We start from the raw sequence: 12,452 nt of genomic DNA, 5'->3' as shown, positions 1-12,452 counted from the left end.
GGGTTCTAGAACTCCAGAGATAATAGTACCTCTATCATGTCTCGAGCACTCACACCACCTGGCAAGCCTCCGGCCAGCAGATGCAAGGCCTTTCTTTACAAGTTCAGGTCTTTCTCTAAAAGTCTTGAGACTGGATGCTTTCAGAAGGTTGCAGGTTTGTACGGAGTTTATACATGTGATTGAGGGCTTGTGTGAGGAAGGGCCCACTGGTATTGATTTCCATCAAGGTCAGGTTATCCAGCTAAAACACAAGAGAAAATCAACTGGGTTGGTTGAGGAGTGTTTGATTTGAGAAAATGTAAAATCTACTGAAAAAAAGTAACCAATGAATAATGGTTTTTTTTCTCTTTTTTTAAAGGCACAGCACAGCTAGTAATCCCTGCTTGCAATAATCCAAGCAGACAGGATGCTGGGGGCAACTCATTGGCACCAGCAGGCAGCCTCTGGCTTTCGTGGGCATGGGAGGAGAGGCAGCTGCACAGGGAGGCCCCCGTGCCCTGCGTGCACCTACCTTGGCATGTGCCTCCTGCTGTCTCACGAAACTGTCAGCAGACACCCGTAGCTTGGCTGTGCGAGTGTCCCACACATCCTTGATCAGGGTCCGGATCTCATCTGCTTTCGGGATGTTGTCTGAAGCACTAAAAGAAGCCAGGCGGCGGGGAAATCACATTAGGAAGCACTTGGTAAACTAAAGCAACATCCAGGTGGAAGTGGCCTGTATTATTTTTTAGTAGGTTCCACACTGAACGTGGAGCTCAAACTCAAGACCCTGAGATCAAGAGTGCATGCTCCTCCAACTGAGCCAGGCGGGCACCCTTCCAGGTAGAAGTGGCTTTTTATTTATTTATTTTTTAAGATTTTATTTTTTCATTTGACAGAAAGAGAGAGCGAGAGCACAAGCAGGGGGAGTAGCAGAGGGAGAGGGAGTACCAGGCTGAGCAGGGAGCCCAATGCGGGACTCGATCCCAGGACCCTAGGATCACGACCCGAGCTGAAGGCAGACACGCAAACGACTGAGCCACCTAGGCGCCCCTAGAAGTGGCTTTTTAAAAAATGCTGCTTGGCTTCAGGAAAACACAAGCAAAATGTGTTTTCCTTTGTTTTCAATTTTAAGATGTAAAAAATTTCTAGCAGTTAAGCTTGGTGCCAAGAAAATTCAGCCATGGGGGGCGCCTGAGTGGCTCAGTCGTTAAGCGTCTGCCTTCGGCTCAGGTCATGATCCCAGGGTCCTGGGATCGAGCCCCGCATCGGGCTCCCTGCTCCGCGGGAAGCCTGCTTCTCCCTCTCCCACTCCCTGTGCTTGTGTTCCCTCTTTCGTTGTCTCTCTCTGTCAAATAAATAAATAAAATCTTTAAAAAAAAAGAAAAGAAAAGAAAATTCAGCCATGGGACGCCTGGGTGGCCCAATCAGATGGATGTCTGCCTTCAGCTCAGGTCATGATCCCAGGGTCCTGGGATCGAGCCCCGCATTGGGCTCCCTGCTCAGCTCAGCGGGGAGCCTGCTTCTCCCTCTCCTCCCCGCTTGTGCTCTCTTGCTATGTCTGTGGCTATCTCTGTCTCTCTCTCTCTCAAGTAAAATCCCCCCTCCCAAAAAAAAGAAAGAAAATTCAACCATGATCCACACAGTTATTTGTGCTCACATAAGTGTCCCATGGCAGGCTGCAGTACAAGGACTTCAGAGAATAAGCTCTAAAGGTTGGACATCCTCTGCGCGGGGTAATTGAGTGTTCTGTGCTATAGAATTTCCATCTTGAATGAATTTGCTTCAAGGGCTGGCTCAGAGGTCATGACTGCTATTGCTCATACCTCATCATTTATCCAAGGGCTTACAACCCACCAAGGGAAGACAACAACAGCTCTGTGCCAGGCACAGTGCTCGGCACTACAAAGCGTTTCTATCCTCCCAGAAGCTCTGAAGGCTAGGTACTGTCCCACTCCACAGAGAAAAGTACACTTACAGAAACCACAGAATAAATTGCAAATTAGCATAAACCGAGCATACCAATACACAGCGAATTCTGGGTAAAAGTCTGAACAGTCAGCGAGGGTCAGTGTGACAGCCTTCCTGTCGTGAGCTACATTTTGGATCCTTCTAGGCCATTAGGCCATTTTAGCCTTTTTTTTTCCTCCATGTAGGTTCCACACCCAGCGTGGAGCCTAATGCAGGGCTTGAACTCACGACCCTGAGGTCAAGACCTGAGCTGAAATCAAGAGTCAGACATTTAAGTGACTGAGCCATTCAGGCGCCCCTTGTTGTGAGCTGTATTTTAAACTAACCATTGAAGGAAAAGACAAAAAAGATGAAAGCAAAAGCTAACACTGTCTATCACCTGGCATGCTAGGAAAGGTACAGTGGCCTCTCCACATGCTGAAAGTAGCTTGTGATTAGTGGTAGGGAATCAGTGGTATAAAATTTACATAGTGGAGTGTATTTAAGACCCAAACATTTGGATCTTACGCTCTGAACAGCAGGTTACAGAACAAAGGACCTCATCTATTTGTTAACTGAAGTGCAGAACAAAGGTAAAATTAGGTCCCTTGGCCAAATGAATTACAAAGAATCATAAAACCAAAGTTTCAACAGGAACTGCATATATAAGATCTGAATTTCAAAAACTAAAGGTGAACAGGCCCCTCACCTCTGCTTCCATATTTTCCCTTCCAAGTCCTCCTACCCACTGCCACAGAAGACTCTCCGATTCATTGGATGACAATCCCTGCTAAACACCCTCCCCAGGACACTGCAGCCACAGAGTAACAGCCTCAGCTCCCCAACTCTTTACCTAGTCTACATCAACCCCAACAGCTCTGCTTCCCCAAACATACTGTGCCTGTTCACGTGTCCCTGCCTTCTACCTATAGCATCCTCTTCTCTAGTAAATTTTCCCTCCTCCTTCAAGCCAAGGATCCCTTCTCTGACACCACCAGGCATTAGGGCTGCAGTCCGACAGGGTCTGAACAGGACTGATCACACTGCAGTGTAGAACTACGGGTTAACAGGCTCACACTGCTCCCTAAGTGGGGCTCAAGCCCACGTGACTATCTCCATTACCTAGTGGAATGCTTCGTATGTTGTAAACTATAGCGTCCTATCAATTTAAGGACAAATCCATGTTACATACCCCAAATATTCATTTGAATTCAATAGTGTCATGCAGTGGAGGCCTTGCTCTAGAACAGATAATAGGGAGCTTCTTAATTTTTGTTCTAGTTCTGCTCTTGCTTTCATCAATGAAAAGGTGCTCAGGGGCCCCTGGGTGGCTCAGTCAGCTAAGCAACAGACTTGGGTCTCAGCTCAGGTCTTGATCTTGAGGTCATGAGTTCAAACCCCACATTGGGCTCCATGATGGGCCTGGAGCCTACTTAAAAAAAAGAAAAAAAAAGAAAACATGCTGACTTCAAAAGCTTGACATTTTGCAAATTACAGTCTAGTTAATCTCCCAAGCAAAATCATCCACACTTGCTTGCCCGCCCCCGCTGATTTCACTCGTTCATTCAACAAACACGTATGCACCAGGCATAATACTAGTGCAAATAAGACGCAGTCCCTGCCCTTTTTATTTTTATTTTTTTAGAGGAAGAGAGAGCACATGTGTGCACAGACACACCGGGGCGGGGGGGGGGGGCGGGTAGGTAGAGAATCTCAAGCAGGCTTCATGCCCAGCCTAGAGCCTGACACGGGGCTCAATCTCACAACCCTGAGATCATGACCTGCACCAAAATCAACAGTCAGACACTTAACCGACTGAGCTACCTAGGCACCCCAGTCCCTGCCCTTTAGAACTGGGGTACGGGTGGGAGGGCACAGCCTGACTAGTGATTAGAAGATTACAGCTGACAAATGCCATGGGGGCTACAGAGCTGTCAGGGGATAGGCATCCTTAACCTGTGCGAGAACACCGGTTAGGCTAATAAGCCAAAGGAGGGAACAGACAACAGATGGACTAACTGAACAGAGGAAACAGTATTTGAAAGCCCTGAGGACCTTGGTATGTGGAAGGAAGAGGCCAATGTCAGCCTGGAACCCAGAGAATCAGGGAGCCACGAAGGAAGGAGTGTGTAGGAGCCACAAAGGCAGGCAGAAGGAGCCCAGCTAGGCAGTGCTTTGTATGCTATCATGAGGACTTTAGCCTAAACCCTGGACAGGCTCCAAGGAACAGGGGAGTCGTGTGGCAGCTCCATCTTTAAAAGTCTACTCGGGCTGCAAAGTGGAGAATGAATTAAAAGCCAATGGGGAGCCAGAACTGAACGCAGGGAAACAAGAAGCTACTACACCACACTTTTTGCCACCAGTGGGCTTTCATTACAGCTAGGGTTCAGAGCAAGTGTGAGCCCTCTGGCCTTTCCTGTGAAAGACATGCAAGAACTCAGATGCACATAGTGGAGGACAAAGCGGTAAAGCTTCACCAGTAAAACACAGCTACAGTTAAGAAAAAGGCTAGAGAGGATAACGGAGACTCACCGGAGTCCAATGTCAAGCGATAAAGTAGCAAGGGATTCCCTAGGAGAGGGAGGGGTGGGAAAAGGAAAGGACAAATGGGAAAGCCCAGGCAAAAGAGTGTGTGCACACAAATGCCTCCCAGGTTACTGACTCAGGGATACGGATGCCCGGGGATCCCCCTCACCTTGGAGCCAAAAGTGGAACAAGAGAGGAACAGGGTAAGGGATGAGAATCAGGAGTTCTACCTTACATGTGGCTCTAAGGAGACATACTTACTGATTTAACAGGAGTTTCGTAAGTTCCATGTAGTAAGGACTAGGCATAGGGGTAAAAGTTTCTTCCTTTCGTTCATGATCCCTAATCTTCTCCAACTTTTCTGAAATTTAGAAATGTATACATTTTACCATCCATACCCAAAATATTTGTTAAAGCTTTCCAAATTTACCAAGTATCTACATTATCTATTGGATCAACTCACAAAAACATGAAGAAAAAACACTTTTTGGAATAACATATCACTAACTAGATGATTCACAGCCTATTTCCTCAAAAGTTTCTCTTATGGGACACCTGGGGGCTCAGTCAGTGGAGCATCTATCTGCTTTAGGCTCAGGTCATGATCCCAGGGTCCTGGGATCCAGCCCTACATCGAGCTCCTTGCTCAGCAGGGGGCCTGCTGCTCCCTCTCCCTCTGCTGCTCCACCAGCTTGTGTGCTCTCTGTCAAAGAAATAAATAAAATCTTAAAAAATAAAAAAGTTTCTCTTATAGAAGGTGGTAAATTCTTGTTGGTGTTGCTGCTCTGGCCTGCAGGATGTATTACTGGAGAAACTGGGAGTCAGAAGTTCTTTTCTTAGGGAAGGAGACAGGCATTCTACCTTTGATGCAAAAGGTGATGAGAGTAACCAGTGACTGGAGAAATTTACTTGTATATACGAAGCCTTGTTCAGAGGGGAGCAAGAGGACATAACACCATGGCCACTCCAGCCTAGGGGTGGGATGATGATCACAGAGGGCCTAAAGCCCAGCATCTGGAATCCCACAGTGGAATCCCAATTCCAACCAGCAGCAGCACCCCTCTCTCCCTATCTTATGGGTCTGAGAAAGCCCTGAATCTGGCCACTGAGGCTGAGGGACACACACACAACTGTGCTAGGGGAGTGCGGGGAAGCGGGGTCTTTCAGTGTTGGGCCCCCTCTTCAGGGGCCCTTGGTGCCATGCTGCAACCCAATCTACTCCCCTACTCCATTCACCCTCTCACTCTAACCCGATGCCCTTCTGAGAGGCTGCACACTCCTGCCAGCACACCGCTCCCAACCCCCTCCACACCTGTCTCTGTGCACAAGAAACAGGCCTCCAGGTGTGTCCTGGACCTCCTCTCTGACCGGCACAGAACACCACCCCAGCAACTGTCTCACTTGAGTGTTCGCTGTTGTCCTCATTACTTCACCATTCCATCAAACTCACTACAACATCTTCCATCTTAAAAAGAAAATCCTGCGGTGCCTGGCTGGCTCAAGTCAGTTGAGCACCTGACTCTTGATTTCGGCTCAGGTCATGATCTCAGGGGCCTAGAATCCAGCTGTGAGTCAGGGTCCCCACTAAGAGGGGAGTCTGCTTCTCTCCCTCTCCCTCTGGCTCATGTGCTCTCTCGCTTGCTCTCTTGCTCACTCAAATAAATAAAATCTTTCAAAAAATAAAAATAAATACAGGCACCTGGGTGGCTCAGTTGGCTAAATATCTGCCTTTAGCTCAGGTCATGATTCCAGGGTCCTGGGATCCAGCCCCACGTCAGGCTCCCTGCTCAGTGGGTAGCCTACTTCTCCCTCTGCCTCTGCCCCTCCCCACCAGCTCATGCTCTCTCTCTCTGTCTCTCTCTTAATAAAATCTTTAAAATAAATAAATAAGGGACAGCTGGGTGGCTCAGGTCACCATCCCGGGGTCCTGGGATTGAGTCCCGCAGCAGGCTCCCTGCTCAGAGGGGAGCCTGCTTCTCCCTCTGCCCCTCCCCCTACTTGTGTGCGCACGCACGCGCTCTCTCTCTCTCTCTCTCTCTCTGACAAATGAGTGAATAAAATCTTAAAAAAAAAAAAGACTTTAAATAAATAAAAATAAATAAAAAATAAAACCTTAGTAAGTGAAATAAGTCAATCAGAGAAAGACAAGGATCATATGATTTCACTCATGGAATTTAAGAAACAGAATCATAGGGGAAGGGAAAGTAAAATAAGACGAAATCAGAGAGGGAAACAAACTTAAGAGACTCAACTACAGGGAACAAACAGGGTTGCTGGAGGGAAGGTAGGTGGGGGGATGGGGTAACGGTGATAAGCATTAAGGAGGGCACGTGATATAATGAGCACTGTTACATGCAACTGATGAATCCGTGACCTCTACCTCTGAAACTAATATATGTTAATTAATTGAATTTAAATAAAAACTTTTAAAAATTTAAAAATAAAATCTTAAAATAAAAATCCTCCCAACACCAGCTACCAAACCATTTTTTCAAGAGTTAACTTCCTTTCTTCGACCACTCAGGTGGGTGTCTATTCTACCCCTCCACCAATACCACTCAACACCAAGGTCCACGACCTCTGCTCAGCCAAGCCCAATGGTTCCATCTGTCTTCACATCTCACAAAGATTAATACTTCTTGGAGGATATTTATCACTTGATTTCTGGAATACCACACAGAGTTCTCTTACCTCCGGTTCCTCTGGGCCTTCCTGACCTCTCTCAGCAGTGGGGTATAGAGCTCAGATCCCTGACCCCTTTACCACCTAAACCCACATCCCATGTGATTTCATTCTGCCTCATTTAAATACTACCTAAGCACTCATGAGGACTTCCACATTTGTATCCCCAAATAAGCCCCTTCACCGAATTCCTGACTAAATACTCCTGCCCACATTATCTAGCTAGATATCTAGATATCTACCTAGATAGCTAATAGGCACCTAATAGGCACCTCCAGTGTGACACGGTCAAACCCCAACTCCTGGTCCCTACCCCAGCCCTAATGCTCCCGCAGCCTTCCCCATCTCAGGAGACAGCAACTCCGTGTCCTTCTGTAGTTCGGGGCAGCAACCCTGGCAGGCATTCTTCTCTCTCCTCCCTCAGATCCCACAGCCTGTCCTTCAGCAAATCCTGCAGATTCTTCCTTCGAAATATGCCTAGACTCCAACCATGTCTGCCCACCTCCATCATCTGGTAAAACTACTCACAGCCTGGGTAACTCCCTACTGCCCTCTCCCCACACACATCTTCTCTATACAGTTGACAGATTCTTTTCAGGTATCTAAATCAGAGTATGAAATACTGCTGTTCAAATTGCAATGAATCAAACAATGAATCAAACAGATGTCACCCACTGTTGGCCAGGATGTGGAACATTAGGAACTCTCACATGTTTCTGGTGGGATCAGAAGAGCTCTACCACTCTGGAGGGCTAGGTGGCAATTTCTTATAGTCAAGCACCATCTGCCCTATGACCCTAGGTATTTACCCAAGAGAATTAAAAACATGTATCCACAAAAAGACTTAGGACAGGAATGTTCATAATAGCCTCATTAGCAATAGCCAAAAATAGGAAATGATCCAAATATCTACCAACAGAAGAATGGGTGACCTAACTGTGGAACACTCTACCGTGAATGAAATAGTACTTGGCAATAAAAGAATGATGTAATGCTCCATGCAACTATAGGAACGAATCTCAAAAACTGTGCCAGAGCGGCATCTGGGTGGCTCAGTTGGTTGAGCACCCGATTCTTGCTTTCAGCTCATGTCATGATCGCTGGGTCATGGGATAGAGGTCTGCGCTCAGTGGGGAGTCTGCTTGGAGATTCTCTCCATCTGCCCCTTACCCCCTCATGAGTGTGCACTCTCTCTCAAATAAATTAAAAAAACAAAAACAAAAACAAACAAAACAGCGCTCCTGGGTGGTTCAGTGGGTTAAGCGTCTGCCTTCAGCTCCAGTCATGATCCCAGGGTCCTAGCATGGAGCCCTGAGTAGGGCTCCCTGCTCAGCAGAGAGTCTGCTTCTCCCTCTCCTCCTGCCTGTCACTCCCCGCTGCTTGTGCTCTGTCAAATAAGATCTTTAAAAACAAAACAAGACAGCGTCAGAGAAGTCAGAGACAAAAACGGACTTACTAGGTGTTTCCATTCATAGTATAAGAGCAGGTGGAACTCTACAGTGGCAGAATCAGAGGGCAGCTGGCTCTTGGGCATGCTCTACCGACCAACTAGTGAGCTTTCACTACTGCTCACCCCAGCATGGCCCTGGCCTGTGAAAAGGGTCAGGCTAACTCTCTCCACTTTTCTGACTGGCCTGCAATGAGACAGGCTCTTGCCCCTATCACCTTCAGTTTGGGCAGGCCGAAACTGCCAGAAGGAGATGTAGCGCTAACAGTCAGACCTGGCGGGGTTCGCTGCCAAAGTGCCCCTCAGCAAAAGGAACTGGGAATGGGTGTTTCCCTTTGTTGCAAACCCTCCAGGGCCAACCTCCCCCCACCGCCCCCCACCTTTAGGACCAGAAGGAGAAAATGCCCAATCTTTCTGAAACTGTATTTGAGAGTGCCTGACTCATAGTGTCCTTGCCTTTTTTTTTTTTTTTTTAAGATTTTATTTATTAGAGGGGCGCCTGGGTGGCTCAGTCGTTAAGCGTCTGCCTTCGGCTCAGGTCATGATCCCAGAGTCCTGGGATCGAGCCCCACGTCGGGCTCCCTGCTCGGCAGGAAGCCTGCTTCTCCCTCTCCCGCTCCCCCTGCTTGTGTTCCCTCTCTCGCTGTGTCTCTCTCTGTCAAATAAATAAATAAAATCTTTAAAAAAAAAAAAAAATTTTTATTTATTAGAGAGTGAGAGAGAGGGAGAGAGGGAAAGCACAGGCAGGGGGATCAGCAGCCAGAGGGAGAAGCAGGCTCCCCACTGAGCAGGGAGCCCGATGCGGGACTCGATCCCAGGACCCTGGGATGATGACCTGAGCCGAAGGCAGACGCTTAACGACTGAGCCACCCAGGCGCCCCTATGATTTTTTATTTTTTAACATTTTTATTTAGGAGAGAGTGAGAGCACACAAGAGCAGGGAAAGGGAAAAGCAGGCTACTCGCTGAGCAGGGAGCCCCATGTGGGACTCGATCCCAGGACCTGTAATCACGACCTGAGAAGGCAGACGCTTCACCGACTGAGCCATCCAGGCATCCCAAAATTCTTAATTTTAAAGCAAGTTGAAATATCTTAAAATCAAAATCTGAGCGAAATTTGGTATAGATGCCTCAGATTAATACATTAGTAATAGTGGTGAGCAAACTGAGGTGAAGCGCCAACCGTTCATTAATTTCAGCTGACCAGTGGATGATGGAGGAAGTGGGAAGGGCTGGTGCTTCCATCGTGAGGGAGGGTGTCACCTGGCCCCGCTCCACCCAGGTCCTTACCCACATCCATCCACTCAGGGGGAATCAGCCGACACTTCTGTCTCTGCTTCAGGTTAATCGCCAGCCACAGAGGCACTTGCACCGGTAAGCCGGGGTTAAAAGGCCCCAGGTCCCCCTGCCGAAGGAAGACCAGATCCTGGTGAGAGCAGACAGGGCAAAGGCACAGCTGGACCCCACTGCTGTCCGACAAGGGAAAGGGCGTTGCAGAAGTTGAAACCCAAAGGAAATAAAAGCCCAGCTGTGAACACAGTAAAGCAGCTCCGAGCCCACCTGCGCGCCTGGCCCACCCACCTGAGCCCGGTCTCCTGCCGTCAGCACCGCGAGGCGCTGCGCCCGGGCCGAGAGCCTCGCCCAGCTCTTCGACCCCCCTGCGGCCACGCGGCCCATATCCTTCCCCCCGCCCCCGACCCCTCGGCGTCACCCCCCCCCGCACTCCCCCCACCACCACTCAGGGTCCCCTCACCCCTACTCCCCCCCGGCCACCTGGCGTCGCCCCCCCCCACCACCACTCAGGGTCCCCTCACCCCTACTCCCCCCCGGCCACCTGGCGTCGCCCCCCCCCGCACTCCCCCCACCACCACTCAGGGTCCCCTCACCCCTACTCCCCCCGACCCCTCGGCGTCTCCACCCTCCGTGTTCTACCCCCGGGTCGTCCCCCCTCACTCCCCCCACCACCACTCAGGGTCCCCTCACCCCTACTCCCCCCGACCCCTCGGCGTCTCCACCCTCCGTGTTCTACCCCCGGGTCGTCCCCCCGCACTCCCCCCACCACTCAGGGTCCCCTCACCCCTACTCCCCCCCCCGACCCCTCGGCGTCTCCACCCTCCGTGTTCTACCCCCGGGTCGTCCCCCCGCACTCCCCCCACCACCACTCAGGGTCCCCTCACCCCTACTCCCCCCCGACCACTCGGCGTCCCCCAAGCCGGTACTCCCCCCCGACCACTCGGGGCGCCGCCCCCCCAACCCTGACCACTCGGCGAGTCGGAGGCCGGGCGGGTGTCCGCGGAAGCCCCAACACTACCGCCCCTTCCCGGCGCTGGGGCCTGAGGCAAATGGCCGACCCAGCGCTTACCCCGATGAGGTAGATCTTGTCTAGGCTGAAGTTTGGGATTATGGTGACCAGCTCCTTCTCAGCCAGAAACTCCACCTCCGCCGCGTCCATGCTGGCCACAGCCACCCGCCCGGGACACGTCGCCCCTGGCTGCCCCTCACCATCGGCGGGGAAAGGGCCGTGGCCGCAGCTTTCCCGCCAACACGCGGGGCCCGCCCCCCCGCGCCGGAAGCCTATAGCAATAGGCCAGCCAATTGGCCAGCCAATAGCAACGCGGCACTCTCCCCGTGGCGGAGGGAGGCGGGGACCGTGGCGGCTTCGAGCCCACGGATTGGCGAACGTCAACGAGGCTGAGCAGATCACGCCCCACAGCGTCTCCGCTCGGTCCCCCAAGCTACAGGCCCGGGGCCCCGCCCCCCCCGCGGCCCGGCCCCGCCCCGCCGCGCTCCTCTCGTGGGCGGGGCACCGCGCGGTGCACCTGGCGCTGCGCGCCCTCCTGATGCTGCCTCCACGCTTCCGTGTCCCTTCACCTGTCCCGGGCGCCTACACTGAGTCAAGCTGGGGGTGGAGTTCGGAGCACGTGGACACTGGGTCCCGCGCCGGGCCAGAAGTAAATGCATTTATTATTAGGTCATGGCTGTGACCTGGCTAGACAAACGGGGCCCAGGCCCCATCGGAGTGAGACGAACCCTTGTTTCCCTTAACTTCACAATCTTCTGTCCTCTCTTCACATATTGGTCAGACCTATAAAAAGACAGATTCCCCCGCCCCACCACATCCTCCGATTCAGAAACTCAGAGTATGTGCTTTGGCAAGCACCCCAGGTGAGACTCAGGAACGGGCAGGTTTGCACGGCTGCCGCACGTCCTGATGAGTTTCTCTGTCCGTCCCTATATACAGTGCGCTTATGTAAGACCTAATAGCAGTGGTTCTCACACTCTCTTCTATGTCAGAATCCCCTAGAAGATTCTGAGTGTTAACATGCACACTCCTGGGGGCTCCTGGGTGGCTTAGTCGTTAAGCGTCTGCCTTCGGCTCAGGTCATGATCCCGGGGTCCTGGGATCGAGCCCCACGTCGGGCTCCCTGCTCAGCGGGGAGCCCACTTCTCCCTCTGCCTGCAGCTCCCCCTGCTTGTGCTCTTTCTCTCTATCTGACAAATAAATAAAATCGAAAGAAAGAAGTAAACATGTGCACTCCTGGAGAATTCTAACTCAGGGGTCTGGGGTGAGGACAGAAAACTGAATTTTAACCAGGGCCAGAAAGCTTCCTGGGAGTGACGCTGCTAATGCAGGCTGTTAGGGACAGGCAGTGGGCTGAATTTGAACCCTTGATCATTAGGCCCTGTGAAAAAACACAGGAGACAGGAGGATTCCAGGGTTCCGAATCCCCACGGGAAATCTGCCCCACCCCAGATAACCCCATGATTTCCTCCCTAAGCTCCCTGAAACCTGCCCCATTTAAGGTTGTTGGAGAGATGAAAAAAGGCCATAATTAAGTTCTGCCCACTCACATGGCCTAGCAAGCTGT

At 51.0% G+C, this 12,452-nt stretch overlaps 1 protein-coding gene across 1 annotated transcript; it reads right to left on the bottom strand.

The window, feature by feature from the left end:
• Positions 1–6: 6 nt before the first annotated feature.
• GINS2 (GINS complex subunit 2) lies at positions 7–11,129 on the bottom strand. Its single transcript, XM_078063246.1, has 5 exons — positions 10,946–11,129; positions 9,874–9,988; positions 4,717–4,816; positions 512–638; positions 7–241 (listed from the first exon to the last, which is right to left on the bottom strand). The coding sequence occupies exons 1-5, from the start codon at positions 11,033–11,035 to the stop codon at positions 116–118; spliced, it is 558 nt and encodes a 185-aa protein (XP_077919372.1). The 5' UTR covers positions 11,036–11,129; the 3' UTR covers positions 7–115.
• Positions 11,130–12,452: the final 1,323 nt, after the last annotated feature.

This window comes from Halichoerus grypus, chromosome 15, assembly GCF_964656455.1.
Source record: "Halichoerus grypus chromosome 15, mHalGry1.hap1.1, whole genome shotgun sequence".
In the NCBI taxonomy this organism is placed as follows: domain Eukaryota; kingdom Metazoa; phylum Chordata; class Mammalia; order Carnivora; family Phocidae; genus Halichoerus; species Halichoerus grypus.
Note: the sequence above shows the minus strand (reverse complement) of the source record. Positions and strands in the feature narration are given on the sequence as shown.

What these genes read in the sequence shown, in the direction of transcription:
- GINS2 (XM_078063246.1), bottom strand. Translation starts at nt 11,035, where the DNA reads ATGGACGCGGCGGAGGTGGAGTTTCTGGCTGAGAAGGAGCTGGTCACC. An exon ending in ACAAGATCTACCTCATCGGG is followed by an intron (nt 9,989 to 10,945) that starts GTAAGCGCTGGG and finishes TTCCTTCGGCAG; the next exon opens with GGGGACCTGGGGCCTTTTAA. An exon ending in AGCAGGAGGCACATGCCAAG is followed by an intron (nt 242 to 511) that starts GTAGGTGCACGC and finishes CTTGTGTTTTAG; the next exon opens with CTGGATAACCTGACCTTGAT.